Source organism: Drosophila melanogaster, chromosome 3L (assembly GCF_000001215.4).
Source record: "Drosophila melanogaster chromosome 3L".
Classification (NCBI taxonomy): Eukaryota; Metazoa; Arthropoda; class Insecta; order Diptera; family Drosophilidae; genus Drosophila; species Drosophila melanogaster.
The window spans coordinates 1,795,349-1,823,194 of NT_037436.4; the positions used below are offsets into that span (position 1 = coordinate 1,795,349).

Sequence of the window (27,846 nt, forward strand, 5' to 3'; positions counted from 1 at the left end):
AATATCGCGATTTCTATCGATGTCAATCGATTATAAACATAGTTCTCTTTCTGGTCGCTTTGGCGCCTTAGTCATCTCATTATTTTTCTAGTAGATGTAGATGAGTAGTAGTAGATGATGTAAATAAATTAAAAACGACAGGGTATTTCAATTCAATCTGGTGCACTCATGCATGACTACTATTTCCTAGCGCGGCCCCAGAGTAAGCGGGGCTTATTATGGTATTATTCCGCAATAGCCCTGCGGTCACACTAATTTCCAGAGCAATCCAAAAAAAGGAAGCAGCCGAAAAAGAACAAAAACCTGCAGCATTTACATTCAAATATAAATCCGAAGCAAAGAAACAGCAAAATGGTGGACTACAGCAAGTGGAAGAACATCGAGGTGAGCCCACTGCTGGGTGCCAACCCAAAAAGTCCTCCTAATCGGCACACTACCTTTTAGATTTCGGATGATGAGGACGACACTCACCCAAACATAGACACGCCTTCTCTGTTCCGCTGGCGGCACCAGGCGCGCGTGGAGCGCATGGCGGAGATGGACCACGAGAAGGACGAGCTTAAGAAAAAGCGCCAGAGCTACCAGGCGCGCCTCATGGACGTCAAGGAGCGGATCTCAAAGAAGGATGGCGACGAGGAGGCCCTGAAGGTGGGTCATTGCACCGAATGCACTGCGCACTTGTTGCTTAGGCTAATGCCTGGTCTGGGAGTTCCCTATGTTCTCAATCCATCTAATTTATTCTTATTGTCAAGCTTATGATTGACTATCATCCTAAGTGGCCATCCATCTTTCATCGCAATGCTTAATCCCTAATTTGTATCGCCTACAGAAAGAGCTCGAAAAGATCGAGGCCGAGGGCAAAGAGCTGGACCGCATCGAGAGCGAGATGATTAAGAAGGAAAAGAAAACACCCTGGAACGTGGACACCATCAGCAAGCCCGGCTTTGAGAAGACCGTAATCAACAAGAAGGCCGGCCGCAAGCCGGATGAGAATCTGTCCGAGGAAGAGCGAGAGCAGCGCATGAAGCAATTCGTCAAGGAGAACGAGAAGCTCTGCCAGCAGTATGGCATGCTGCGCAAGTACGACGATTCGAAGCGGTTTCTGCAGGAGCATCTTCACTTGGTGGGCGAGGAGACGGCCAACTACCTAGTCATTTGGTCCATCAACCTGGAAATGGAGGAGAAGCACGAGCTGATGGCCCACGTGGCGCATCAGTGCATTTGCATGCAGTACATTCTAGAGTTGGCCAAACAGCTGGACGTGGATCCTCGCGCCTGTGTCAGCTCCTTCTTCTCAAAGATCCAGCACTGTCATCCCGAGTACCGCGCGCAGTTCGACAGCGAGATCGAAGGTTTCAAAGGACGTATCCAGAAGCGTGCGCAGGAGAAGATCCAGGAGGCGATAGCCCAGGCCGAAGAGGAGGAGCGCAAGGAGCGCCTCGGACCTGGTGGTCTGGACCCAGCCGATGTCTTTGAATCCCTGCCCGATGTACGTTCTAGTGATTCACTGTATGGGAATTACTTGACTAACTTTTCATGTATTTGCTCCGCAGGAACTAAAGGCCTGTTTCGAGTCCCGCGACGTAGAGCTGCTGCAGAAGACCATTGCGGCCATGCCCGTGGACGTCGCCAAGCTGCACATGAAGCGTTGTGTGGACTCTGGTCTCTGGGTGCCCAATGCCGCTGACTTGGAGGGTGACAAGAAGGAGGAAGATGACTCGGATGACGTCGCCGGTGGCGAGGAGAAGACCGACGATGCCAAATCAGAGAGTGCAGCCAAGGAGGAGCCCATCTACACTGGCGTCAGCACCGAGGACGTTGACTGATCGCCGCCACGTTTCCATCTACACCATAGCTCTAATCTTAATGTATTTGTCCACAAGCATATTTCATCCATAGCCAGATCCTGCGTCAGTTGAGTTATTGTATATAATTTGAATAAATTCTCAGTCACACGTCAAACATTCTGTGAACACTTCTGCCAGTTGTTATACGCTTCGACTCCGAATAGAAACAATGAACCGGCCGGAGCTGGACTACTACGCGGTGCTGGATCAGCCCAGAGGCGCCACCAAGGAGCAGATTACTCTGGCCTACCGCCGCCTGGCCATTCGGCTTTGCCCACATCGCGACAAGAAGGACGAGCAGGACTTTGTGCCGCTGGCCCAGGAGGGTCGTCTCACGCACCTCTCACCCATGGGCGAGCCCAGGCAGTGGGCCTACGTCAACATGGCCTTCGATGTGCTGGGCAACGATCTGTACCGGGCCATATACGATCGCTTTGGCGAGGCGGGTTTGTTCGAGGGCGTCATGCTGCCGAACGGATACTTTCCGCCCTATCAGTACGACGGCGACCACATGAAGGTCTACGAGCGGGTCTTCGGTAGCTACTCGCCGTATGCCAACGTGATCGATGCGATCTCCAATCCACCGAGCTTGTACGCTACGCGCCAGCATGGCATTGGCGTGCGTTCCAAGGACGCCAGTACGGAGAGGATCATCGAGCTGTCGCTGGAGGAAGTACGCACTGGCTGCGTCAAGCTGATGAACGTGTGGCGCCAGGAGATCGTGGACGCCAAGGAGTCGCGGCTGGAGAAGCGCAAGCACACCTTAAAGCTGAACATTGCCCCGGGAACTACGGCCGGAACTCGCTTCTGCTTCAAGGAGGAGGGCGATCGCTATCCGGCCACCATTCCGGGTGATATTATTTTCATTGCCGCCGACAAGCCGCATCCGGACTTTGAGAGGAGAAACCAACACGACCTGGTCTACAGGCAGTCTATTGGCCTGTGCCAGGCCTTCACCGGCTTCACGTTCTTCATTTGCACGCTGGACCGGCGCCAGTTGAAGGTGGTCATTACGGACGTAGTGCAGCCGGGATACACCAAAGTGGTTCCCCTCGAGGGACTCCCCAAGTGCCGCAATTTGGATGCAGTTACGGCCATCAAGGAGGCCAACAAGAAGGTGGAGCAGTTCGGGGATCTCATTATAGAATTTGATTGTGGGTTTTCCTTTTCTGTTGGAGGTTTCAATAGTTTCTGATAGTTTCTCTGTTTCTTCTGCAGATATCTTTCCCAAGTACTTGACTCCACATATGAAGCATATCACTCGCGAATTCTTCCGCGAATTCCGCAAGCTCGAAATAGAATTGGAGGAGGAGGAGGAACGTAACATGGTTTGATGGCAGACACCTTATTGTTTTTCCGTATTTGGAACACAGATATTTGTGCGTACAGAGAAATTAAATTCAAAATTTGCGTTTAAAAGGATAGATGTTGTTGGGTTATTTCGTATAGCCATATTACATACGAGCACATGCAGACTATATTCAAAAATCTTAGATTTAATTAAATTAGCAGATGTAACGGTCGAATTTGAATTGATTTTGAAAAGGTGGCAACTGTTCCGATTATGTCGATTGCTTATCGATGCACAACGCAGCCGCTCGGCAACCCTGTCCATCAGCTGTTTGTGAAAAGAAAATGCATTTGGCATTCCATTTCAGAGATAATTAAAAATCAATTACAGCAGCAGCAGCAGAGCAAGTGGCCACCGAAAAGAGTGCATAGGAGAGGGTAAACAACTCGCTGCATCCAAACGGCACAGTAACTGATCCGAAGCTGTCCCACTTAGAGCCCAAATCGAATTACCCGTTTTGCAGTTTAGGACAAAGTGTGCCAACGCCACAACGCCCCCACCCAGAAGTCCATAGAAACGCCAGCGGAAGTGGGATAGAGACGGGGACCACGCTCCACTGACCGCACCGCGCACCGCTCGCTGACCACGCCCACTGACGCAAGATGCACCTCAGCGCGGATATTTCCAGCGCCCTTCAGCAGATCGAGGCAGTGAAGAAGGGCATCGATGAGTCCGACGACCCCAAGCTGCAAATGCAGACGGCCGAGAGCCTTAGCACCATTCTGGGCATTCTGCAGGATCCCGTTTTCCGCACCATCGTCCACGTGCAGGACTCGTTGTCCGAGCTGAACGCCCAGCTGGCTCAGCATCCGTCCATGTTGCCCAACGACTTCGACATCGATGTGGCCGGCAACCTTGTACTCAGTCTGAATGGTGGCGAGGTGATGTACGACTTTGACGAACAGCGCTCTTCCTCGCACTCCCATTCGGCTCCGGGCAGTCCAGATAAGTCCGGAGGCGTCGGCGAGGAGCCGCGCCCGCAGAGCCAGAACTCCAAAGGAGCCGGAGTGGCGGATCTCTACGCCACGGACTACGCTCAGATCCAGGCCATAGAGCTGGTCAACGACGGCACGGGTCTCGGATTCGGTATTATTGGAGCTCGCAACTCGGGAGTGATTGTAAAAACCATCCTGCCGGGTGGCGTGGCCGATAAGGACGGACGCTTGCGCTCGGGCGACCACATCCTCCAGATTGGAGACGTCAACCTGCACGAAATGGTATCCGAACAGGTGGCTGCCGTGCTGAGACAGTCTGGAACCCACGTCCGCCTAGTGGTTGCCCGTCCCGTTGAGCAGAGCGTGCCTACGCCCCAGTACGCCCTGGAACCGGGCACTGCTGTGGTGCCCACGCGCGTCCTCGTCGATCCTGCCGAGCTGGAGCGGTACCTCATATCTACCGGCTATCCGGAAATCTTTGGCGAGAGCTCCACGGCCTCCACTCCGCAGACCACCACGGAAGACGATCGTTTCGTTTATCGCGGCGAGACATCAATGCTTATTGATCCAAACATCGACCTAGAGGAATTGCTTGCCCTTCCTGAAACGGAGAAGCTTCAGGTGGAGCTGAAGAAGGATGCCAACGGCCTGGGCATCACAATTGCCGGCTATGTGTGTGAGAAAGAAGAGCTGTCTGGCATTTTCGTAAAGAGCGTGTCGCCCGGTTCAGCAGCGGACCTGAGTGGTCGCATCCGGGTCAACGATCGCATCATTGAAGTTGACGGCCAGTCGCTACAAGGCTACTCCAACCACCAGGCCGTAGAGCTGCTTAAGAAGTCTGGTCAGGTGGTGAACCTGCGCTTGGAACGCTACCTGAGGGGCCCCAAATTCGAGCAGCTGCAGCAGGCTATCGCTGCGAATGACAAGCTTCCATCCAGTGCACCTGGAACGCCTTCAAGGGCTCCCATGCCCACGCCCGTGGCCACAACGTCCTCCGCCACAACTACACCATCACGCAGCATCACTCGCGAGTTGGAAGAGGAAGCCTTACCAGCGCCAGAAGCATTCATGACCACTCCGCCGTCGGTCACCACAATGACCACCACCACATTAAGCTCCTTTGGAGCGGGTAAGCAACTAGTAGCAGTAAGGGACTCCCTAGACGGCTCCACGAAGATCATACCCACGGAAGTTGTACCCTTGGCGGATAAAACGGAGGTGAGTATTAGCTAACGGGTAACACAGCAGCAAAACGTATAGCGCATTAACATGTTTTAGGCCAAGAACAGCGGGGTGATCACCCGTCACAAGTACTACACCGATCCGGAACTGTCCGACGACGCCGAAACCGAAATTATTCGCAAATGGCAGAAGATTGTGGGCTCCGATGTGGAGGTGATTGTGGCCCAGATCAAGAAGTTCGCGGTCGGAGGCTTGGGGATTTCCTTGGAGGGAACCGTGGACGTAGAAGGAGGGCGCGAGGTACGACCCCATCACTATATTCGTTCAATCTTACCTGATGGACCCGTTGGCGTGAATGGAGTACTCCGCTCTGGCGATGAATTGCTGGAGGTAAACGGCGAGCGGTTGCTGGGTATGAACCACCTGGAGGTGGTGGCTATACTTAAGGAACTGCCGTTGGATGTGCGCATGGTTTGCGGTCGCAACAGGAACAGCTCGCTTCTCCCATTCTCTGATGACACCCTGAAAAAGCTAAGCAACAACTTTGAGAACCTGCTGCCTGCTACCGATCGTCTGGTGAAGGCCAAATCAGATGGTAGTCTGGCCACCGCGGGCTCCGTGGCCGATGGAGATTCAGTGGCTGCCGCCGCTGCTTCGTTTAGTAAGCTGAAGTCGCGCTCCCTGGAGCCACTAACCGGATTGGCTATGTGGTCGTCCCAACCGCAAATTATCGAGCTGGTCAAGGGCGATCGCGGTCTGGGCTTCTCTATTCTGGATTATCAAGATCCGTTGGATCCCAACGATACGCTGATTGTAATCCGTTCTCTGGTCCCTGGAGGGGTGGCTCAATTGGACGGACGCCTTATACCCGGAGATCGACTTTTGTTTGTGAACTCCATTAACCTGGAGAACGCCTCGCTGGATCAGGCAGTGCAGGCTTTGAAGGGTGCTTCGAAAGGAGTGGTGCGCATTGGTGTGGCCAAACCACTGCCCATGACGGACAACTCACTGAAGGCTTGCAGCAATGCGAGCACCACCAGCGAAGAGACCTTGGACGCCCAGCCATCGCCTCCAGCCTTGCCCACAGTTGCTCCGCCCGCCATGCCGCCTAGTGCCTCCATGGGAGCTGAGCCCGACCTGATTCCCGACTGGCGGAACTAGGGTGTTACGATAACGAAGAATTTCACACATTCCAGGCATTTGAATCTTTAAGCCTGTTTTAAATCAAATCAAACGCGGTTGCTAACTAATGGATTAGTTAATCGATATTTTCTACGAATATGAACAACAGGCAGTAGAATCTGAAACGATGTCAGAAACGATGCCAGAAGTACAGGAGCGATTGTTATTACCGAAGCAAAATGTTATGCATATTATTAACGCCGAATTGTGTTTGTCCCCTGAAAACAAGCATTCCACAAGTATGCAATATATTAAACCCCCTAGTATTAGCAAATGAATTTTAACATGGTATTTCCAGAGTGTATGTACTTAAACTAAATTAAATAATGTACCTTCCGTACGGTCAATGAGTATCACTTGGGGAAGGGAATCGATGATTTGGCGGAGGGCTATTGGACCCGGTTTAGCTGTCGCTCGATTCTCATGTAGTTGCGCCTGGACAGGACTCGATCGCGGGCATAACTGACCAGGTAGCTAAGTAATCCGATTACAAAGCACGAGACCTCAAATTTCAAGAAGTTCATTTGCTCGATGAGCGCCACCCGGTCGCAGCTCCTGGTTACGATCTCGCCGCTCTGGCAGCGCAGCACCTCCTTGTAGTGCGTGTGAATGCAGACGCCCAAGCTCCGGCTGACTATATCGAATTCGGAGCACGGGTGGCACTCCTGCACCATCGTGTACTTCTCATTCCGCCAGCAGGTCGAGTTGTCCTCGATCACGAATTGCGGCTCTCGGCGACGAGGACCATCTGCCGCGTAACGAGATTCCACGAACAGGACGAGTATGGTGACCATCGTTAGGGCTCCTAGTCCAAGGAGCATGTGGTGACGCTGACAGTTCTCGAGCATTGTGAAGGCGGGCAGCTAACTCTTGTATCGGATCAAGTGCTGGAAACAACCTGGAAGAACCTATGCATGCTCAGTAGGTGGATAACTCCAATACATATGGACGGGATTACTCGAAATCCTATTGCTTTGCTTTTCCCCCTATGAAATCAGCTTTACTGTGTGACCAGGCGAGAGTTTTTATTTTTGTTCAGCCGTCTTTGGAACTAGTTCTTGCTTGGCATTTAAGATTATATATTAAAAAAAAATTGAATTTGCACATGCATAGATTTCGTAATTTAGATAAAGCGTTAAATTAAGGGAGAAAATAATATTTTTCGAGGAAATCTTATAAGCCGCGTATTCCGCTCCGATTCGCGGAACTGCAGATGTGTGGCCAGACTTCGGGGAGCTCGAAACTAGTTCGCTGTTTACGAACGACAATAAACGGAGACCAAAACAATTACGGAGGACAAGCACAAAGCGGACTTGAGAAATTTGTGAAAATTTTTATAAATCGCGTGTGTGGGCGCTTTGAAAATGGTGCTGCGATCGGGAATCATAATTCCGTTTCAGTTTCGCGACACGAAGAAGCTGCTGATGATCGGGGTGCCGCAGGAGAACCGCGACCTAAACATATGGGACCTAAAGAACGTGGGTAAGCACTGGTCTGGTCGGAGAGGGGGAGGTGGCTCAAATCACGGAGCCCCCAAGCGATTTGGTCGCCAAAAATGAAATATGTCTAACAAATCCCGCTCCACAGTGCGCGCCGCCTTCGGGATCTACAACTTCGAGTTCCGGAACAAGAAGATCGGCTTCAACATCCCGGACGAACTGCTGCTGCACTATCTGGCCCAGAGGCACGACCTCACCAACTTCGTTATAGAGATCAGTCAAGGTAAATAGCGTTTAAGTTACGGCTAAGTCGCGTTTCAATTAGCGTTTAAGCGTTCGAGTGACTGCGGGCCACCAAAAGTCGCGATTTCGCGGAGTTCCGGAGTTTCACAGTCAAGTCTTGTTTGTAGATCAGTTGTGTTTATGTAGACGATGCGTGCGCTTCGCTTGTAAGTCTCTGCGATTGCCATCTGTAATAAAACCCAAATTGTAAAATGCTCCCTCTTGCAGCTCTGGACGATGGCCACGCCAAGGAGATGCTCTCCTACGAGCCCTCATGCTCGATGGCGGTCCTGAAGCACCACCCTCATCAGCACCAGCACCACGTGCCTCTGCCGCAGCGGTCAAACGAAAGCGCCTCGCACCACGCCCATGAATATGTGCCTGACTCCCAGCCCACCTCTCCGGCCCTACGTATGAGTTCTGAGGCGGTGGACTCGCCACTGGACCAGCAGGGCAACAACTCGGTGCCGGAACGCACGGATAGTTCCCACAAACTGCGCCTGGGGCAGGCTTACTCGGAACGGACGCCGGAATCGATGACCCAGGCCATTGACCCCATGGATATTATACCCAAGTCGGAGTCCGAATCGGAGGTGGAACGTCTGCAGCGGGCCTCCAGATTCCTAGCGCGCCAGGAACAGCACCAAGCCCAGCAGCAACAGCACCAGCAGCAGTTGCTGCCCGGTCAGCAGATCTTCCCCAGCTACACGCATCCTTTGCCGTCGATGAATGCACCAAATACCTCCCAACAGTCGCCTTACACACCGGGTCTGATGAGTCGCTTTAGAAGTGAGAGAAGTGCTTGCAAAAGTCTGAAATCCGAACTAAATCCTTAATAATTCTCTTAAAGAACGCGGCGAACGCATGTCCAAGGACCAAAAGGAGCTGTACGTTAAGTTTTTCGAGGACAATCCATGCATGCTATCAAACCACCGCCGGCACGATGGCCTCACTGAACCATTGTGGGCAAAATTGGCCCACATGCTGAATAGTGTTCCCCAAGGCGCCGTAAAGAACGTAGAGGACTGGAAGCAGACCTTTGACGCCTGGCGGTACCGCATCTTCATGTACACACGCTACAACTCCAAGCTCAGCATGTCGGAAACGACCGATCCGAAGAACTTCAAGCCCCTGACAGCTACCGACCAGAAGGCGTATGCCATGTGGACCAGCCACAAGCACATAACGCCGCAGGACTACGAAAAAATGGACATGTTCGTGCCGCTGGACGAGACCACCACGGCAACGAACACCTACGACTACTAAATCGAGATCAAAGTGCAAAATATAAAACTGTTAATGTGTACTTTAACTATTGCTAAGAAATAGAATACTTTTTAAGAGAAAGAAACCGCGTTTTTTATGTTAGATAAGATAAGACATGAAATATGCAATTTCAAATTATACTATCTACTAACTACAATCCATAATTATTTATTGCAGTCTACGATGTCGGCCTGGACAACTATGTGCTGAATCGCCAGTGCCGCTGTACAGACCAGAAAATGCTCAACGATTCGCCAACGCCCGAGGAACCAACCAATTTGTGCCAGCCCAGCAATGTGCTAGAGGCCGCGCCGACTCCGCTCATGTCGCTGCCACCCTGCGAGGACGAGGATCACGAGCCTGAGCATGAGCACGAGCACGAGGAGAGCATGAAGTATCGGATCGATAAGGAGAGCAGTGGAGCTGCCTCCGCAGAGCTGGGCTTGCCCGCCTACGAGGCCTGCTCGCCCAAGATGGACTACGACACGCAGGACGAGCTGCCGGACTCGCCGCACTCGCAGCCGCTGCCACCACCGCCTTTCCCATTGTCCACGGCCTTGCCGCTGCCGCCTCCGCCCACCTCGCATCACCAACATCTGCAACAGCAGCAGCAGCAGCAGCATGAGGTGTGTTTGACCATGTCCGGCATGTGTAACGCTTTTGTGTTATATACTTTTGGACCTGCCTTATTATTTCAGGAGCGCATCCAGCAAGAGTACATCATCCAGCAGCAGCAGCAACATCAGCAGATTCAGCAGCAACAACACCACCTGGCTCTCCTGCAGCAGCAGCAGCAGCAGGAGCAACAGCAGCAGATTCAGCAGCACCAGGGAGTCAACATAGCCATAGGCACCACTGCGACAAACAACATTCGACGTAAGTTACTCTCTTGAATTATTACCCCGATCCAATTAGTCAATTGTGTTATTGTTTATAAGAAACTACCAAGCACCATTGAATCTAATTTTAAAGATTAATAAAATGTTCGAGATGTGGCGATATAAATATTTTACTACGGCGATTAAGTTTTGGAAATGTTTCTAATTTGTCCGCAATGTCAGCAAACCACATTCCAAATCTTATCTTTAGATGACTTTATTCTCCTATTTACTTCTTCAATTTACTGCCCAGTTGCTGCATTGTTTCAATGTACAGACAGAAATATTAAAAATTATATTACATCAACTTAATTTTATGAAGAAATATATTTAAATAATATAATTGCCGTTTTCCATTAGGGCTGCATTCGCGATGTTCATAAACAAAGCGCACACCAATTGAGCGCATTCCAATGTTATCAGGTGTATTAATTTGCATTAATTAATAAATTTTAAAATTATTTAGCCGATTACGGAACAATGGTGTTAATGAGTTAATGGTGTTCATCTGTTTCTCGTCCGCAGAGCGCAAGGAGCGCATGTCCAAGCGGCAGAAGGAACTGTACGTACACTTCCTGCAGCAGCACCAGTTCATCAACGATCACCGTCGCAATGATCCTGCGCTGGACCCATACTGGCTGAAGCTGGCCAACCTGCTGAACGCCGTGCCGCAGGGTGCCGTGAAGCACGTGACCGAGTGGAAGCAGACCTTCGACAACTGGCGATACCGGATCTTCCTTTACGCGCGCTACAACTCTAAGCTGCAGGACGAGGAGGCGCAGAATCCGCGAAACTTCAAGCCGCTGACCCGGACCGACAAACAGGCCTACATCATGTGGATCCGGAACCCGGACACCGCGCCGCCCGACCTGGACAAGATGCGCAATGTCTTCTGCAATCTGGAGGAGTCGGCGGTGCAGCAGGAGTAGATAGCCGTACATCCGTCGTAGCTCTAACATTTCAAATCTTCTTTGTCCTCTTTTCAATGGTTTCTATCGTGTTAGTCGTGCGTATGTGTGTCGCTGTTTTTTTTCCCTTTGGGGAATGCATTTTTCTTTTAGTTTGTTGTCATTGTTATGCCTTTTTGAATATTAAACATGTGTTTTCTGAATGAATCGCTAATTTTAGTCGGAAATATGCGCGCGGATATATTTAGCCACTGGCCGAGCAGGTCGTTTGCCCCTGCTGGTGTTTGGCATATACTAAACTCAAGTTCTGAACTGGATATGGAAAGACATGGAATGACAATGAGTGCGTAGATTGCTTAGCTCAGTTCGCAGTTCTGGCAAGGATGTCGAATTCGACCACTTGGCCTTGAAGGCGTTGATTTGAGTGGCTTCAAACAAGCCAGCGAACAAACAAACAAACTCCTTTCAGAACCAGCTCCACTCGTGTGGCTCCGTATCTCCATCTGGGCACCCACGCCCGTTTCGTCTACCGGTGCTGATTAATTCGCTGCCCGCGGCGGTACAGCATCCATCCAGCGGGGCCTGTTGTACTTGTCGCTAATCCCCGGCCATTAATTATCCGTTCAATCATGTTCGATTCGCTCGATGCCGCCATTCAATCGCCACTTGGCAGCTTGGCGGGGATTATTTTTATTGCCAAGTCCCGATAATAATTCCTTCTTTCGCCGATCTGCGAATTAGTTCCAGTGTTTCTTGAACCTGAAACTGAAAAAGGGAGCCCCACCGATTAGCATATTGTTAATTAAAATAAAAATTGTTTGGCGGCGGCATTGGTATTGGGATTATTCTTTTGATTAAATGGCAATTTATCATAAATTACTGCACTCAATTGCAAAGTGCAAGTGCTGCGGGACCATTAGAAATCTTGTTTTATGGCGGGCCAGCACAAATGTGTTACATAAACAACTAACTTAAATGAGCGTATCAGCTCGGGCGATATTACAAATGACTTGTAATCGCGGCGCTTCCCCGCCCAGAGACCCTCCATCGCCATCCATTGTCCTCTGTCGCTTATCTGCGTGGCTGCCAATTGCCATTCCTAATAAAGACAAATGAACCCGCACTCATTCCAACCAATCCACTCCGATCCGAAGTCATTGAGTTGGGTTATTGGCTGTGACTTTTGCGGCCGATTGCCCGCGAATCGGAGCTGCGTTCTGCCATATGGGTACATGTGAAATAAAGTTTCTGTACTGATTTAAGGTATAACAACTCCGTGGATAATTTGATTTACGTAAGTAACAACGAGTCAGGTTCTTTCATTATCACTCGTATGTCTATCTATGTACAATAAATATGGTTTTATCCAATAGTATTTATTTCCAGTGCTGTTTTTTTTTTATCTGCCGCGCCAGTCAGGCGTTCAATACCAATATTTCAGCATTCAGCGTTTGCATTCGAGAATTCGTGGGTTGACATCTAGGTGGCATTCGTTAGATGTGCCCGGGTATGAATTATGACAGGTGGGGGAAAAACAATGCGAAGCCTGGTGGCTGGTGGCTCATGTTTAATTCATCCGTAAGTGCTTGTGGGGCACAGGGTAACCGGGTAACCGGGTAGCTGTTCCCAGATCGGCGGTCGATAGTCGTTGACAGATTAATTCGAAGTTGCGAGTCCAGAAACCAGAAATGTGAGCCGTGTCGGTGGAACTGGGTGGAGTTGGGCAGGGCCAGCACATGGCGATAAGGCTGCGGTTCCTAACCCAGTTTCCGCCGACTAATCCGCACACCAATCCAATCCCGCAAAGCGATTGGAAAATTACCATGTATCAGGCGAGCGGCCTGCAATGGTAATTTATCAAAATTAAAATTATCGCATCAGATTATTTGGCCGGGCAAAATTCTCCCACACTCTCACCCGAAAAAATAAATAATACTTGCAAAAGACCAGCAGCAGTTTAGTCCCGAAAATACAGCGAACAAAAACTAAAACTTCATCAGATCAATCATAAAGACATAAAAAACGCTGTAAAAACGATAAAAACACCATAAAAGCGATAATAATCTTTTGAAAGACCTGTTTTGCCCAGCAATGATCAGCGCCAGATCAGACCAAAGACAGTTCCACAGCCCAACAACCACCATCGCCTCTACTAAAGCAGACATACAGAGTGGGAAATATATGGAAAAAGTCGAAATGGTTCGGGAAAATATTTAAGCATTGGAAAATAGCATAGCTATATATTATGATGACATGATTGGATGGGTTTTCGTAACCCGCTGAGATATTGCATTCTATTAGGTGCTCCTCATTTCTCTCGGTGCACTTTACCATATCACACCGAAGGCAACTTGTCAGACCAAAGTGATTTTAACAGACATTTCTGTTGATTTACTATTCGAACTTAAACACACAGACACACACATAATTGGAAAAACTTGTGTATGCTAATCGATAGGCGAACTGATTGATATGGATTTTTAATTGCATTTACAATTTACAATTTAATTGACCTAAACTATTCTGCCTCTGAAAAGCAGGGCCTAAATTTCGCAGTCGTCCAGAATCACTTGGCATAATTTTATGTCTTAATGAGGAAACCGATCCGCCATTAAGCGCAACACTGTGAACCCATAAAACGAAGTTAAATGAAATTAAATAAATGCGAACACAGCAGTATTTTGCATTGACATTAGGCGTTCGATAATTATACGAAGTGTTGTCTGGGGCTCATTAACTCGGCCAGCTAATAAAATCAAAATCGGCTGACATCCAATCAAATTGATGGGGACAACCACTTCGTCGTGGGGGCTTTGAAGTGTTTAATGAAAGAAATTAAAATACGCCAGCCTTCAGTTCATGCGTAAAGAGCTCAGCCGCCCCAGACTATATATCATGCTATATCCGATTTCAATGTCGCTCACGTAATCGCTTTCTGTAGTGCCACACTCAATTGTGGTTCAGTGTGTGTGTTATCACCAGGTGACTCGTCGAAGGAGGTCACGGATGCCCCACACACATAGGCCTACAACTCTAGGTACAGTCACATTCAAAATCGAGAGGAATGTAATGCACTTTAAAATCATGCCTGTCATCGTCTTTAATGTAACCAATAAAAATGCTAATTGACGCTTATGCAAATAATTTTGTTTTCATAAAATTGACAAAAATAAATATATATATATTGTGTTTTTAATTATAATTTAAAATTCACAATTCGTAAAAACATCAAGTCCCTCTGATGAACGAAATTAGCATTCCTCAATTCATTAAACATTTCTAAGTTAAACAAATCATTAATAATTTATTGATGCGTTATTACGAACAGAAAAATATTTGTTCAGATGAATTACAGTCATTAAAATGGAAAACGGAAGCAAAATAAATTAGATGGTTTGTTTATATGCCCATATGTCGGAATATTTAATTATGCTGAAGTTCAGATCAGAAATATAATGACGTTTTAAATGTTATTTTAAGTCCACACTAATTCAGATAATTCTCAAATGTAATCTTAGCTTGTAAAAAAATATTTCCCAATAAGCTAGCCAATGATTGCTAATTCAATGCTCTAGTGACTTAAGCAAATGTAGACCCACTAATGATTAAGGTTTAAAAGTAGAAGTTCCATTTAGTCGATTTGGTTTATATACTCGTATTTGTGTTTCCCCAGCTTGGCAACATGTTTCAAGAATTTGATGCCGGAAACGGCCCTAGCAACATGTTGCCTGGGCCACATATGAAAATGAAAACTGGCTGGCAAAAAGCAAAAAGGCAAAAAGCGCACAAAAACACGCCTGAAAATAGAAAACAAAGCGAAAAGCAGCCGAGTTGGAGTTCGGGCTCGGCTTTCCGAGTTCGGGCCTGGCTCGAAGCCGCCTGGCTGATTCGCAAACCAGCTGATGACCAGCGGAGGCCGACAAATCGGGAGACGGAGACTTTGTGCTGATGCTACCACATTCGCTGCTTTCAGTGTGGCCCGTGTCTTCAATGAGTTTTGTCATGCTTTAGCGCAGAAACAGCGGTTCGATATCGTGATACCCACAGCATATAAACAGTATAATATACTATATCCTTCAGATACCAGATAGCAGCGGCAAAGTATGTGCAGTGTTAACTGATGACGATGAATGCTAAATATAAACGTGTGTTGTGAAGTTCTGACCAAGTGCAAGAAAGCAAGAAACGTAAAAATAAAAATAAAAAATAAACACCAACATAAAAGGATCGTTAAGATCAGCGACAGAAACAAAAGACTCAGGCAACGAACTTGCGTGCTGCAATGCAGACAATTTATAGCTTGCAGGCAGCGCAGCTGCTGTCGCAGGCGTGTTAAATTTATGCAAATAAATAAATCAATTCCACAAAGATAAATAAAATTGAAGGCGTTCCGCCGTTTTGCACGCACCAAACACTTTAAGGCATTTGTCAAAATAGCCGAAAAGGCGAAAAAAAAATATGCACAAGCAATCTAGAGAAAAATCCGTTTCCCGAGCTGCCATAAATTAAACCTCGCCCATGACTTTTCTCTCCAGCAAAACTAAATAAACTAAATAAAATAGAGTAGCATAAAAGGGAGGGAAAAAGTTAAAAAACGCTTATGGCCCCTTTAGATGCAGCAACTTGGAAATGAGTTTTGAACAGGCCGCAAATTATTATTGTTATTATCACGGGCAGCCAACTGACATTTAGTTTTGCTTTATCTCCGTATAGTTTTTGCGTTTAATGTGCCGGAAATGTTTTCTCAGACTCCGCGGCGGATAATTGTGGGTACTTGAGCTTGGGTGTTGCCAATGATTATAAAACCTTGTTAATTTGCGCAAATTGGTTTTGCATTTTTCAAGACCAGGCGAAGTATCTTCTCCGACTAGTTAGTCGGCTCTATAAAAGTTAAACGCTTTAATTTATGCACATATCACGGTTCCTTAAATTGGCCGCAGAGCAAATACCTAAGGTCGCCTGATCGGTGGGCTCATTACAGCTCGGAACGGGTTTGGGCCTGCCAGAGATTCTACTGCTGAGCTGCTGACCTCCAGTGCCTCCAGTTTTGACGCCTAAAATCTTGGAGTCCGTCTAAACATAGTCACGTTCCGACTGTTAGCCGTGACATGGGCCGGCGTTTTTTGGCCGGACAGTGCATACTGGCACGCCCTCCTCCTCGGATATTTACGATCGCAAATAGCTGGGACTTGGACGGCACTTAAAATGCGTGGCATGCGGCTCACATTCGGCCAAACTTTGCGACACTGTGTGGCCAAAAAGACCGAGAGCTGCCACCACGCCAAAGGCAATTGAAAATTAACCGTACCTAAGATTTTCAAGAAAATGGTAAATGGTCATTTGAATTGGTTCCAACGCTTACGCATGCGCCACAAATCGTGCGCTACTCCCCCTCGTACTGAAACACATACCCTCTTATCAGGGCGGCCATGTGTGGAACGAATCTCGATCGCGATCGCGATCTCGTCTCGATCTCCGCCAGAAAGCCAAATGCTGCCACGGACACACTGGCAATTGAGACGCCAAAAGTCAGCGTCATCGCAGACACAATCACCGCCAAAAGTAACCGTTCACTAGGGTCCAACTAAGTAAGGCGATTGCGTAATGAGCGCGGCCCATTCCATTTGATATTTACCTTAAATCTGATTTGATATTGTCCCACACGGCGGCATTCGATATGCCAGACTCGTCTACAATTACTATATACCCGGGTGGACATAGGCAACCAGTCGGCTGTCGTTAATGGAGGTGACTTCTGATTTCTGATTTCTCACTGAGGCTGACCAGTTGATCGCTTCAAATTAATAACAAATCTGCCTGTGGAGGACGGCCGAGCAACTTTCCGCGCTCAAAAGGTTATGCAAAAACTTCAAGTGCAACTCCTCCAGTGACTGTAGTTAAAATCGAACAAATTGTTTTGCATATTATACATCGAATGCATCCAACTTATTTTGGTGTAGTGAAAAACCCCAAGATCTACCCTTCAGTAATTGAACTAATATTTTTGCAGCTAAGCGACTTAGAAGTTTCGAGTTTCATTTGACCAAACACAATCGACACAAAATGGTAAGTACACTCATGCATTGTTAACTTTAAGCCAATTTCCGCTCCGTAATCGAGTTTAAACACGTGTAGCTCGTCGTGTTGTTTTGGGGGTAATCAGTGCAGGTATTTATGTATTTCTCGACTTCTGTGTTTGCTCTCACATAATTTTTGAAATAATTAAGCCGCATGCACGATCGTCCAACGAAATTGACACACACTCCCAGCAACTGCATAAATTTCGCAGCAACGCATGAGCAATCCACTCCCAGGCATTCGTGTCATTGGACCTTGTCGTATGAGCTGGGAAATATAAATATATTTAATTCAAATATATAAATGCTCGGCTTATTTTTAAGAAGGTATAAGTATTCAACACGAACATTCCTGAAAGATGAATTATTTCTGGGTGTTGTGAACATGGAATCCTTCTTCAAGCCAGCTAATCATATATTTCTGAGAACATAGAACTTATTACTTATTATGAAATCATAATTCCCATGAGCTCGGCTGCAGTGCCAAGGGCAAAGCACATAAAACCACTCTTTCTGCACACAGAAATTGCAGTTGACAAAGGCATTGACCCACAATGGGCCATGTGAGTGCGGTTGGATGTCGATTCGAGTGATTCTCATTCATTTCGTACGCATTGTTCTGTGGCAAGTTTGAATTTGCGATTCATTTTTGTGCATTTGTTAAGCTGCGCGCTGATGTCTGACCGGAAATGAAAAGAGTGAAATCAGCGTCGTTAATTGTCAAAATACGTCGGGCAAAAACAATATTTGTGCAACATCATTTAAGTAATTAACGTGTTCGATTATTTTTATAATTCTATTTTTGGCCATTTGCCACAGACAAAGAGCCCGCAGCCGAGCATAATTATATTAATATGCAATTTGTTAATTTAAATGACTTCCTTAAGCGATCTTGCTGACTGCTGTTGCGCGATCTTGGATAAATGAATGAAATATTATAGTTAAATATTTACGTTTTTCTTTCGACACTCGATCGGGCTATCGGCTATCAGTCAGTTAGCATTTTGCATTGTGATTCAGATTATGGGTTGTGCGATTGACAAATCATACAGTATGCATGCCCTAATGCTGATTTTATGCAGCAAGCAAACAAAGCACAAATTATACAAATTATCGGCCGATTTCGGTTTGTTTACAAAACAATCAAATGCTACTTTGGCCACGCTCCGAAATCATTTTCAACGCTAACGGTAGCACATTGACCTCCTGGACACACAGCCAACGAAACCATTGTCTTGGCCACTGGACCATTGTTTGGGCTGGAATTGATTTAACTCAGTTCGATTCCATTCGATTCGATTCGTTTCGATTTATTTATTTTTCCATTTTCACAACATTCCTGGCCAAAAGTTCAAGACACTTAACCGCCTGACAGGCATTAACTTTTGGGTCCGTAACCGTTGATTAGGCGTCTTGACTTGCTGTTGCGTTGAGATTTATGATTAGCGCCCAGCTAAGTCGGACTGAAACGAGCCAGAAAACTGAAAAGCTGACAAAAAAAAAACTGAAGAAACGAGACGCATTAAGTGCCCTACTCAAAATGCAAGTTATTACGTCTCGAAGGTTTTTGTTCGGTCTCAACGGATTTTTCCATTTTTCTCTTTGCGAAACCCAGCCGCCCAAAATGCCAGAAATTCAATGAGCTCCTGCTATCGCGATGAAGTCAATCAGCTGGCCAGCGAAAAAACAGAAAAGCTGAATTGCCAAAAATGTGGAGCCCTCAAGCATTCCCTGGGACATGTTTACGGTGATGCAGATCTCTGGCCCACAAAATCTGGCAGCCACTTCGGAATGTCCAGAATGAATGACTTGGCTGAAACGTTTGGGGAGATCTCCCAGTGATACCATTGTCCAAATTGGCCATACCTTCGGGTTGAGCGAACTTTAACATTATCGGGAACGATATGAAGTTACAAATGAAACTACAAGTGTGCCAAACAAGATTGATGTGACAGAAAATCGTATCATATTCCCTTAACTAATGTTATTCCTCAACAAAACTTTTGACAACCTAAAGGGAAAACAAAGGAAAAGCATTGAAATTGAAATATTACAAACCAAAGCCTGTAGATTGAATTTTCAAATTAAAAATTCAATTAAAATTGCTATGACACATATGTGGAATCATTGAGATTTCTCCTTGAAAATCTTCGAATCTAGTTCAGAAGCGACTTTTATCCTAGCCTCAAATGTATTGCGCAACTTTCGATATTCAGCATCTGTAAATGCTTCTCGAGTCATCTATCGAGTTTATTCGCGATCAAAGTACGAGTATTTAATTTGCCCATTTTTCGTGTTAATTAAAAGCCGACCACGCCCCTTGCATGTCGGGTGAAATCAGCATCAGCAAATTCAGCATCTCAGTACTACTGGGTGAGGAAAAAGGTCAAGTTTGCTGTGCTCCGTCAGTTTGTCTGGGAACAAATCCGATGGAGAACAATGCCTGTTGTGCAAATAGAATCCACCTACGCATCATGGCCAGGCTTGAATTGGAAGAGAAAAACAAGAAATTTACCTTTGAAAAGAACTGAAATTTCATTAACCCCATTGATCAGATTCGAAATGCGCAATTTGGCAGCGTAATTGAAATCAACATGATGTCTACTTATTTATTAATACATTTTTTCTTGTCTTTTTTTTGTTTTTGGTTTTGTTCTTTTTGTGCGGCTGATTGACTCCCACGTCTGGTTTGCTTATAAATTTTGGTTATGCGATTTGCAAATCATTTTTTTGGCCATCGATTATTGTTTATTATTCTTTTGTTATGGATATGGACTTGACTTGGGCTGAACTTCTCCGAAATCTGATGTCTGAAAGAAATAGCATGGGAACAGCGTGGCAATTAATCAAAGTGCATAATCACATTGCTTTTCTTGCCATCTATTTGTTTGCCTGGGAAAGTATGCAAATCTCGGGATTTCACTAATGCGAAATATTTGGTTTTGGCATGTGAAACTTGATTTTAGAAGGGAGAGAAAGCTTCGCTGATATTCTCTAGTCTATGTTAAATCAATCCATTCCTAAGCACACTTCATACCACTTTAAATATCACTTAACCTCCTCATTTTGTAAGCCGATACTAGACATTCTATATTTCGAAACCAGAAACACTTGGAGGAGCCCCAAAAGCCGATCGATAATGCGTTTGGCAGGCACCTTCACCGAAACCAAGACAAATCGCTGCCAATCAGCCATCATAACTCAAGACACATCTGCCACCGAGTAGACAGATCAGAAAGCTGGTGTGCCGATCTCCCAGCACAAGGTTATGGCGAACTGAACACAGAAAATAAATAATTTACTACTAAATATTTTTATATTTTATGCTAAAGTGCTTAAAATAAATAAGAAGTTCTTCAGCTGCCTAGAATGGATTTCTATCATGTGTATTGTTAATCAAGAATAAACTAAATAACTTTGTGTGTAATTTAAAGCAATGAACTGAATGTTCTCAAATCAAAATAATTGATTGTAAAATCGTAAATATTTTCTCGCTGTGCACTCTTCAGACTGATGAGGAAGCTTGAATAGAAGATTGTTTTCGGTACTTCACCTCTATTTGCCTTTTGCACACCCGGCACATTGTGAATGCTGTGTAGCAATGCACTGAAAACCGAATCTAATGGCAGCCAGGCAAAATAACAAAATAAGTCGAACAAATGCTTATAAGCTGGCAGAAACATAAAATGGAAACGAGTTTGCCAGCTTGTGACAAACGAGCGCAGCCAAAAAGTAAAACGAAACTCCAGCCACGAAATAATGATTTGGCGTCAAAGAGCCATGTTCAAATTTAACGCTACCTAGCCTCCTAAGTGCGCTTTTGGGGGTTTTCATTGGGCTGCTGTTCGTTCTGCGATTTATCAAGGTTACTTTGCCTAATTGATGGATGGCTAGGCACAGCCATTGCACTGAACAAGCGACAATTTGCCGGGCCTTGAACCTCTGGCCGCCTCTCCTCTGCACTCCACTTCCATCTTCCGATCCGATCTGATGAAGATGGATTTTGTATCTGGAAGAACGACAAGTCGACAACTTCAACTAGAATTGAAAACTGAAACTGAAACTGATTCCGAACCTGAATCGGAGGCTAGGCCCGTGCTTAATATGCAAATGAGAGCGCGTTGTAAAAAATGCTGGGGCTAATTACGTGACACGCTTCGCCTGTTCGACATCGGGCAGATGAAGTCATTCTAAAGCCCCCTATTTATGATTCTCGACTTGGTCCGAAGGTCACATGGACACTTGGCCATCGTAGTTGGTGCCCAGTTCAGTGATCTGCCGGATGTCTTCTCTCGTTCTGCACCAGAAGCCATTAAGATGTAAATTTAATGATCACCTACGTTGCGATATATGGCAGCCAGATTTATGGAAGATATTTTCACGCCAACGGTGGGAGGATAACACCCACTTTGCCCCGATTGATAAAGTACTCAAACTGATCTCATCTGGCATTTCTAGCTTGTTGGAAATGGATGTACTAAGTGCGCCAAGCGGATGTTACTTACTCGCTATGACTAAGCCAAGTTTATGCTTGGAAAACCCTACACGAGAAATAGCTATTGTTGGGATCAACTAGTTAAGCAAATGTTGTTTTCCAAGTCACTTAATTATGGGGCTAAGTACACCTAAAAGAACAAAAGAAAAAGAAGATCTCATAGATCTCCTAAGAGAAAATGTGGATGTGACTAGGTAAAGTTTATGCTTGGAAAATCTCTCCAATCTATTAATATGAATATACTATTAATAGCAGTATAGACATAAATATAAATTAGTGACGAGGAAGTAAAACAACATGTATTTTCATTGCCTTTTTTGTGCATTGCTAAACGTTTTGTTTGCTTCATTATGTAAAGCGCTTATTTCGATCCACTCCAGTGGGCCATCATTTTGTAATAAATTATCATCTTATTTCGTTAATCGACTTCCAATCGTGATCGCTTGATTATCTTCTCATGACCTTTTCAAAATCTGAATAACAGGCCGAAGAGCATAATTGATTGTGGGCCTTAAAAGCAGTGCCATAACTGGAGTAATCCGCTCAAGATCTATTTCTTTCTTTCGAAGACAGTTCATTGTATGGCACCTCTATCGTCTTGAATTCCCATTGATTGATGAATGATCTGTGTTTTCGCATCTCTGCTTCGCTTTCATTAAGCGAACTTCGGTAATTGAGCATGTACAGTCTTTATATCATTGACTTACTTTCATCACCCACTCTTGACACGATTTCCAGGCTTAGGGAATAACCATTTATCATTTTCGTTTTCGGGGCTTTCGCCTCACGCCCGCATTGCAAAAAGTGCAATTCACAAATGGTAACTGAAAAACCATAATATGGCCCGTATTCATAATTAAACTGCAGTGTATCGGCCCGCACGAACCACTAAGACAGAAAACCAGTCATATCTAACTACTCATGAGGGGTACCCCCATAAGCCCATAAGCCAATATGAATTATTTCAATTAGGGCGTTTAAAAAATGATTATGGCATACTTATTATCGAATTACAATTCGAACGCGCCGAATGCAAGCGTTAAACTATGTTTCGCCTTTTCGATAATGTTGTGTAATAAAAGAGATTTACAATAACTATAAGGAACCCCAGATCTCGGGCGATTTATCCACCGCAGCCGAATAAGCCACTATAATCCACACTAAGCCAGAGTCAGCTGGCTAAGGAGGCTTTTCTTTTATTTTGGCCACATTAAATTAAATCTAAGCTTGACCCAAAAAAAACACAAGCACGAGCTGGCCATTTTTTTGTTTTTGTTTTTGTTTTTTGGCTGCACAAATTTCGCAAAATATTTCGACTAAGCACTTAATTTGAGACTGAAACAAAGCGCGCTGCACCAAACATAACTGCAGTCCAGGTCAGCATGATAATAAATGATTATTTTCGGTCTAAACTGCGTTAATCAAAGGTAATGATAATGCGGTACAATGCCGGCCGTGTGGTGCGGCGTTTACTTAGGCTTTATTGATTGTTTTTAATTAGTGAACAGTACCTCGGTACGCCCGCTGGCGGCTGCTGCTCATTACCATTACGATCGCCAGATCAAGATCGCTCCGGACCGCAGAGGAGTGCCCGGTGTTCGTAAACGGAGTTACGACCCAAAAGGAGGGTCCCCATTACGCGGTTCATTCAACCGAAGTTGCGCAGTTGCGAAGACATTCGTTGGCCAAGAATAAGGCCGAGAAAAGCCAGAAACAATCTCGATTACTACAGTGTTTGCCACCATCCACCATCCAACATCCACCATCTGCGATCCGCTCAAGTTCAGGGTCAACGCTATTTTGTCTGTCGGAAGTGACACTGCCGGCAGGGCGTCCATTGTTACACAAATCCGAGTTTATGGCTTCTCATGCCGCCTAATAACAGGTCTTGTCAAACTGGAGCCATTAAAAGGTTTTCAAAACGGAGCAAAACGTGTTGAGACCTGGCTCAATCGGAATAGTTGTTCGCGCCGCTTTTTATTTTCTGTCTCGGAATTGTGCCTTTGAACACCATGATGGGACAGACAGCGAATAAAACCGATCGAATGAGACGTAAATGTCGCGATATACATGTTTTATAAGCATAAATAGTACCCAATTAGTATGAGCTTTTTAGTTTAGTTTCTATATAAGCTGAAAAGGGAATCCGGAGTGCATCTAATACCATTTGGCATACAAATCCGAGGATACACACTTTAAAATCAATCTGAAATGGAAAGTGTATCTTCTTATATAAACAGATAGCTGTCATTTGCTTTCTGCACTCGTCTCGGTTTCACCTTATTTTTATGACAACCTCCACCATGGATTTAGGATAGCAGACAAAACTTGGCATGTACGGAGCAGCTATCGTTAATGCCGGCCTTGATTTCTGCGTGTTTTTATGATTGCACACAAGCGATGACAGCGTCGATCGGCGGACAGGTATTGCTGCAACCGGCGGCTCATGCCAATATGCATTGTGCATAGCAAATAAGTGCTTGTCAATGCAAAATTGTCAATCAATTAGCCAAAACGGGGGATAGTCGAGCCCGCCGACAGCTTAACCGCTGCCTCTTCGGGGCAAGTGTGGTACATAATTGCTGGAATTAGCCACCTCACGATCCCACATTGGGGTTATGTTGTTGTCAAACGTGCAATTTGTGGACCAGCGATTGCACCCCAAAGAATTGCACAATAGGTCGATCTGTCACTCTGCTATTATGACATCTCCCAGCTTGTTGATTTAAAAATTAAAATAACAAATTAAAAAGGTTCATAATGTTTCTAGCCTTGCAATGGTAAATATTAAAACCCCACAAGTTTCATGAGTCACATTACCACTGAATTTTTATCTCTGTACTTTTACAATTAGCTCACAATTAATCAATTGTTTTGTCAATCATGGGAAACCAACGAAATCGATATAGATCGATTGGTAGTCGCCACAAGAATCCCAGCCCCTCAAATTGGTCAATAAAAGCGTGGTCCGCATTGTCCTGAGCCAAGCCATATGGTATCCATACATCAGCGTTATCGAATCCATTTTTGGCGTTTACTGTGCTGACAAATTTGTAGCCAGATGCCTATCCTCCCAGCCGGGCCATAACTCCATGCCGTGAGGTAACTAATGACCATACTTGGCCCCAAAGGTTTAGCCCCGTATTATATTGCCGGCATGGTTTTGGATTGGGATTGGGGTTGGCGCTGCGTTTGGCGGCTGTCTTGAGCTGGAGCACACACTTCCTCGAGGCTCATTAGTTAAGCAAACACTCGGCGGCAATCAATGCGAGAGGCGGCGGGGCGGAAAAAAACAGATCTAACCATAAATAATGTCGCATTCTGCAGCTTTGTCCATTGTAATCGATTTGAGAATCGCATAAAAAGTGTCAAACGGCACTGGGAACGGTATAAAAACTTAAACTGAATGTAATTAATCAACAATAAATCTATTTTTTTGAGCGGTTAATTCAATTAACCCAACAAACAGTCGTCATACATATTTATGGGTAATTGCGATTCATGGGCCAAACATCTAAGCAAAGTGCAAGGCAATCAGCAAACAATAAATTAAGTAATTTCTTTGAATATTCGATAGCCTTTTTTGTCAAACAAAAACTCAAGCACCTGCAGCAATTTAACACTTGACATTGTTTTATGAACAACAGAAGTGGCGACGAGGGGCATTTTCTTTATGTAATTATTGTTATTACATTCGAGTTATACACACTCGATTTCGATTCGAGTTCAAGTGCGAACTGTTTGTTTGCCTCAATTTGAAATTGATTTGGCTGAGTCTGTGTCCAATTTGCCATGCGACTAAATAAAGCGATTTTAATTGATCATCGATTCGAGGTTGTGTCAATGATAAGGCGAAGCAGGTTTTATGGCATTTGTTTTGAATCTCGAGTCGGTTAATCTCGATCGGATCGGTTCTAACTGATATCGGGCACGGAGTCGTGTAACAATTTGCCAAACACAACAATGCAAAGCACTTTCTGGCGAGGATTCCCACACTCATCCGTATTGAAACTCGTTTTCCAGCTCACTCCTTGCCTGCTGCTAGTCGCCACAGTCGCCAGTTTCAGCCTCCACGCGCAGGCCATCCGGGTGGACTGGGGCACCAACACAGGACCCATAGCACCACCTCCGCCGCGCACCACTCCGCAGCCGCCGAGGAAACCATACCGGGATCCAGCGCCCGTCTGGGAGGACCAGAGCGATGACGTACCCAACCCCAATCCCTATGTGTAAGTGCAAACGGGTTTCACAGAGATCCATAACCAGAAAAACTAGCTGCAAGGGTCAATCTGCCATTTGTATAAATTGTTTATATAAATAAATTGAATTCCTGGTTTTTTCGGATTTTCGCCTTCGGCCAGATGTAGAGAAAATGAATTGGCAACGGTGATATTATATTACATTTGAATATTTATATGACTATTATACAATGTAGTCTCGCATTATTAATAGATTTTTAGCAACTTCAATACTGCAATACAATTTATAATAACCCTTTTATGGAAATCATCCAAGGTCATTACTTTACTTTACTTAAATCAAATGACAATAAAATCGTCAATAAAGTCGGTAATGATATTAATTATATCAATTAAACCTTCGTTCTTCCACCACAGCTACGTGTTGCCACCGCCTTCGAGACCAAGGACCTGGGCGATTCCCGCCGGACCATATGCTCCGCCCAACTACAACAACCTGCCGCCCAAGGGCAACAACTACGGCCAGCTGGCCAGCAATTCCTACAGCGGAGGAGTGACCTCCGTGCCGGGACTGGCCGCCCAGTATGTGCCCGGAGTGGGCATCAAGTATACGGCAATTGTGTCTGATAAGCTGCAGGGCAAATACAATGCGAAGACCAAGAAGTACAAGGCCTATGAGAAGGCCAAGTACGCTTACCCCTGGAACTATGTAAGGCAATACGAGAATCGAAAGCGATATCTGCGCTATTGAACCGCCGATACCCGATATGCATTTAGAACTACCTATATATAATTGTACAAGAGATTAAAGCCAGACACCTCAGACACGAACCCCGCTTTTAACACTGTAAATTGCAATGCCTTTCAGCTCGATCAAGTCAGACACCCCCGCATCGCAAACATGCCGCTCACTATCCCTTTCACAATCATCTTGCTCCATCCACATTCACATCCACATACACATTCATGTCCATGTCATAATCGCATGCATCATCTCGTTGCAGTTGCAGCAGTTGCCGGTGGAGGAGAAGGCCTTGGAATGGCAGGCGGAGCTCGAGAAGCGACTCGACGAGGAGCAGTCGCGGTCTCAGGCTCTCAGTTCCTCCACGACAAGCACCACTTCCAGCACCTCAACAACCACCAGTACCACCACCACACCAGCACCACTTCCATCCGCAGACAGCAACACAACTGCCGCATCGACGACAACATCTACGAGCACGCAGCAGCCCACAACAATTGCCAATTACAAGCTGGCACACGAGAAGAGCGCCCATCTGAAGAAGCACAACAAGCAGAAGAAGCTCCTCCAGCTGCACATGGAGCAGGAGAAGAAGGCGATGAAGAAGCTGCAGCAGGAGCAAAACTCGTTGCAGACCAGTTGAGCGGGCGCGATCGACGGCTAGCAGCTGAAAAACAAGCAAACATTTAAGCGAACATTACCTTTAAGACTTGCCCACAATGTTGTAAATAACTATTAATAAAATTAAACATCCCATAATAAAACGTAATCGAAATTAAGGAACTTGGAACTTTAGATGGGCAGCTATGTTGGACATTATAATTGAAATTAACCATTTTGCAAAAAAATCAAAAGACTTAGGCAACGAACTTTATCTGGGAAATTGTGTTAGGCTGAGAAGACTAATAAAACTAATTACTGGCGGGGAAAAAAGGAAACATAAAAGTAAATTAAACAACGTGATCCAAATTAAATATTGAGTAACTAGCTCGAGATGGTCAATCCAAAGACTAATTGGAGTTAATGAACAGCAAATAGCATTCTTATAAGCAGCTAAGAAAAT

The 27,846-nt window shown here is 45.7% G+C and overlaps 6 protein-coding genes, 1 long non-coding RNA gene and 2 other non-coding genes across 17 annotated transcripts; 6 read left to right on the top strand and 3 right to left on the bottom strand.

Annotated features, from left to right (window-relative positions):
- Window positions 1-43: 43 nt before the first annotated feature.
- On the top strand, window positions 44-1,959 carry Cdc37 (Cell division cycle 37). Its single transcript, NM_057658.5, has 4 exons — window positions 44-384; window positions 445-648; window positions 830-1,489; window positions 1,554-1,959. The coding sequence occupies exons 1-4, from the start codon at window positions 352-354 to the stop codon at window positions 1,824-1,826; spliced, it is 1,170 nt and encodes a 389-aa protein (NP_477006.1). The 5' UTR covers window positions 44-351; the 3' UTR covers window positions 1,827-1,959.
- On the bottom strand, window positions 1,506-1,924 carry asRNA:CR45818 (antisense RNA:CR45818). The gene has a single exon (NR_133156.1).
- Window positions 1,957-3,262, top strand: CG12020 (uncharacterized protein). Its single transcript, NM_139405.1, has 2 exons — window positions 1,957-3,001; window positions 3,066-3,262. The coding sequence occupies exons 1-2, from the start codon at window positions 2,017-2,019 to the stop codon at window positions 3,179-3,181; spliced, it is 1,101 nt and encodes a 366-aa protein (NP_647662.1). The 5' UTR covers window positions 1,957-2,016; the 3' UTR covers window positions 3,182-3,262.
- A 192-nt stretch (window positions 3,263-3,454) lies between these two features.
- On the top strand, window positions 3,455-6,836 carry Patj. 3 transcript variants are annotated; one of them, NM_057994.5, is made up of 3 exons: window positions 3,455-3,605; window positions 3,662-5,351; window positions 5,412-6,836. In NM_057994.5, the coding sequence occupies exons 2-3, from the start codon at window positions 3,801-3,803 to the stop codon at window positions 6,474-6,476; spliced, it is 2,616 nt and encodes an 871-aa protein (NP_477342.1). In that variant the 5' UTR covers window positions 3,455-3,605; window positions 3,662-3,800; the 3' UTR covers window positions 6,477-6,836. The 3 variants fall into 3 exon arrangements, with proteins under 3 accessions (NP_477342.1, NP_599144.1, NP_728674.1); NM_134317.4 differs by having other exon boundaries at window positions 3,455-3,575; window positions 3,634-5,351; NM_167917.4 differs by having other exon boundaries at window positions 3,455-3,575.
- On the bottom strand, window positions 6,660-7,508 carry JTBR. Of its 3 annotated transcripts, none has more exons than NM_001274360.1 (2): window positions 7,456-7,508; window positions 6,660-7,395 (listed from the first exon to the last, which is right to left on the bottom strand). In NM_001274360.1, exon 2 carries the CDS (start codon window positions 7,343-7,345, stop codon window positions 6,887-6,889), a length of 459 nt encoding a protein of 152 aa, NP_001261289.1. In that variant the 5' UTR covers window positions 7,346-7,395; window positions 7,456-7,508; the 3' UTR covers window positions 6,660-6,886. The 3 variants fall into 3 exon arrangements, with proteins under 3 accessions (NP_001261289.1, NP_001261290.1, NP_477403.1); NM_001274361.1 differs by having other exon boundaries at window positions 6,660-7,405; NM_058055.5 differs by having other exon boundaries at window positions 6,660-7,508.
- A 250-nt stretch (window positions 7,509-7,758) lies between these two features.
- Window positions 7,759-11,572, top strand: CG42676 (uncharacterized protein). 4 transcript variants are annotated; one of them, NM_001299976.1, is made up of 5 exons: window positions 7,759-7,979; window positions 8,085-8,219; window positions 9,662-10,110; window positions 10,183-10,360; window positions 10,888-11,572. In NM_001299976.1, exons 1-5 carry the CDS (start codon window positions 7,862-7,864, stop codon window positions 11,289-11,291), a joined length of 1,284 nt encoding a protein of 427 aa, NP_001286905.1. In that variant the 5' UTR covers window positions 7,759-7,861; the 3' UTR covers window positions 11,292-11,572. The 4 variants fall into 4 exon arrangements, with proteins under 4 accessions (NP_001286905.1, NP_995960.2, NP_001261291.1 ...); NM_206238.4 differs by having other exon boundaries at window positions 10,888-11,471; NM_001274362.1 differs by lacking the exons at window positions 9,662-10,110; window positions 10,183-10,360; window positions 10,888-11,572 and adding exons at window positions 8,447-9,007; window positions 9,069-9,562 and having other exon boundaries at window positions 8,085-8,385.
- Window positions 10,695-11,584, bottom strand: asRNA:CR45686 (antisense RNA:CR45686). Its single transcript, NR_124755.1, has one exon.
- A 613-nt stretch (window positions 11,585-12,197) lies between these two features.
- Window positions 12,198-12,507, top strand: lncRNA:CR45687 (long non-coding RNA:CR45687). Its single transcript, NR_124756.1, has one exon. It is a non-coding gene; the product is annotated as a long non-coding RNA:CR45687 (long non-coding RNA).
- Window positions 12,508-15,239: 2,732 nt separating this feature from the next.
- GV1 lies at window positions 15,240-27,555 on the top strand. Of its 2 annotated transcripts, NM_139408.3 has the most exons (5): window positions 15,240-15,371; window positions 17,281-17,336; window positions 25,866-26,071; window positions 26,459-26,750; window positions 27,046-27,555. In NM_139408.3, the coding sequence occupies exons 2-5, from the start codon at window positions 17,334-17,336 to the stop codon at window positions 27,424-27,426; spliced, it is 882 nt and encodes a 293-aa protein (NP_647665.2). In that variant the 5' UTR covers window positions 15,240-15,371; window positions 17,281-17,333; the 3' UTR covers window positions 27,427-27,555. The 2 variants fall into 2 exon arrangements, with proteins under 2 accessions (NP_647665.2, NP_728678.1); NM_167920.2 differs by lacking the exon at window positions 27,046-27,555 and having other exon boundaries at window positions 26,459-26,865.
- Window positions 27,556-27,846: the final 291 nt, after the last annotated feature.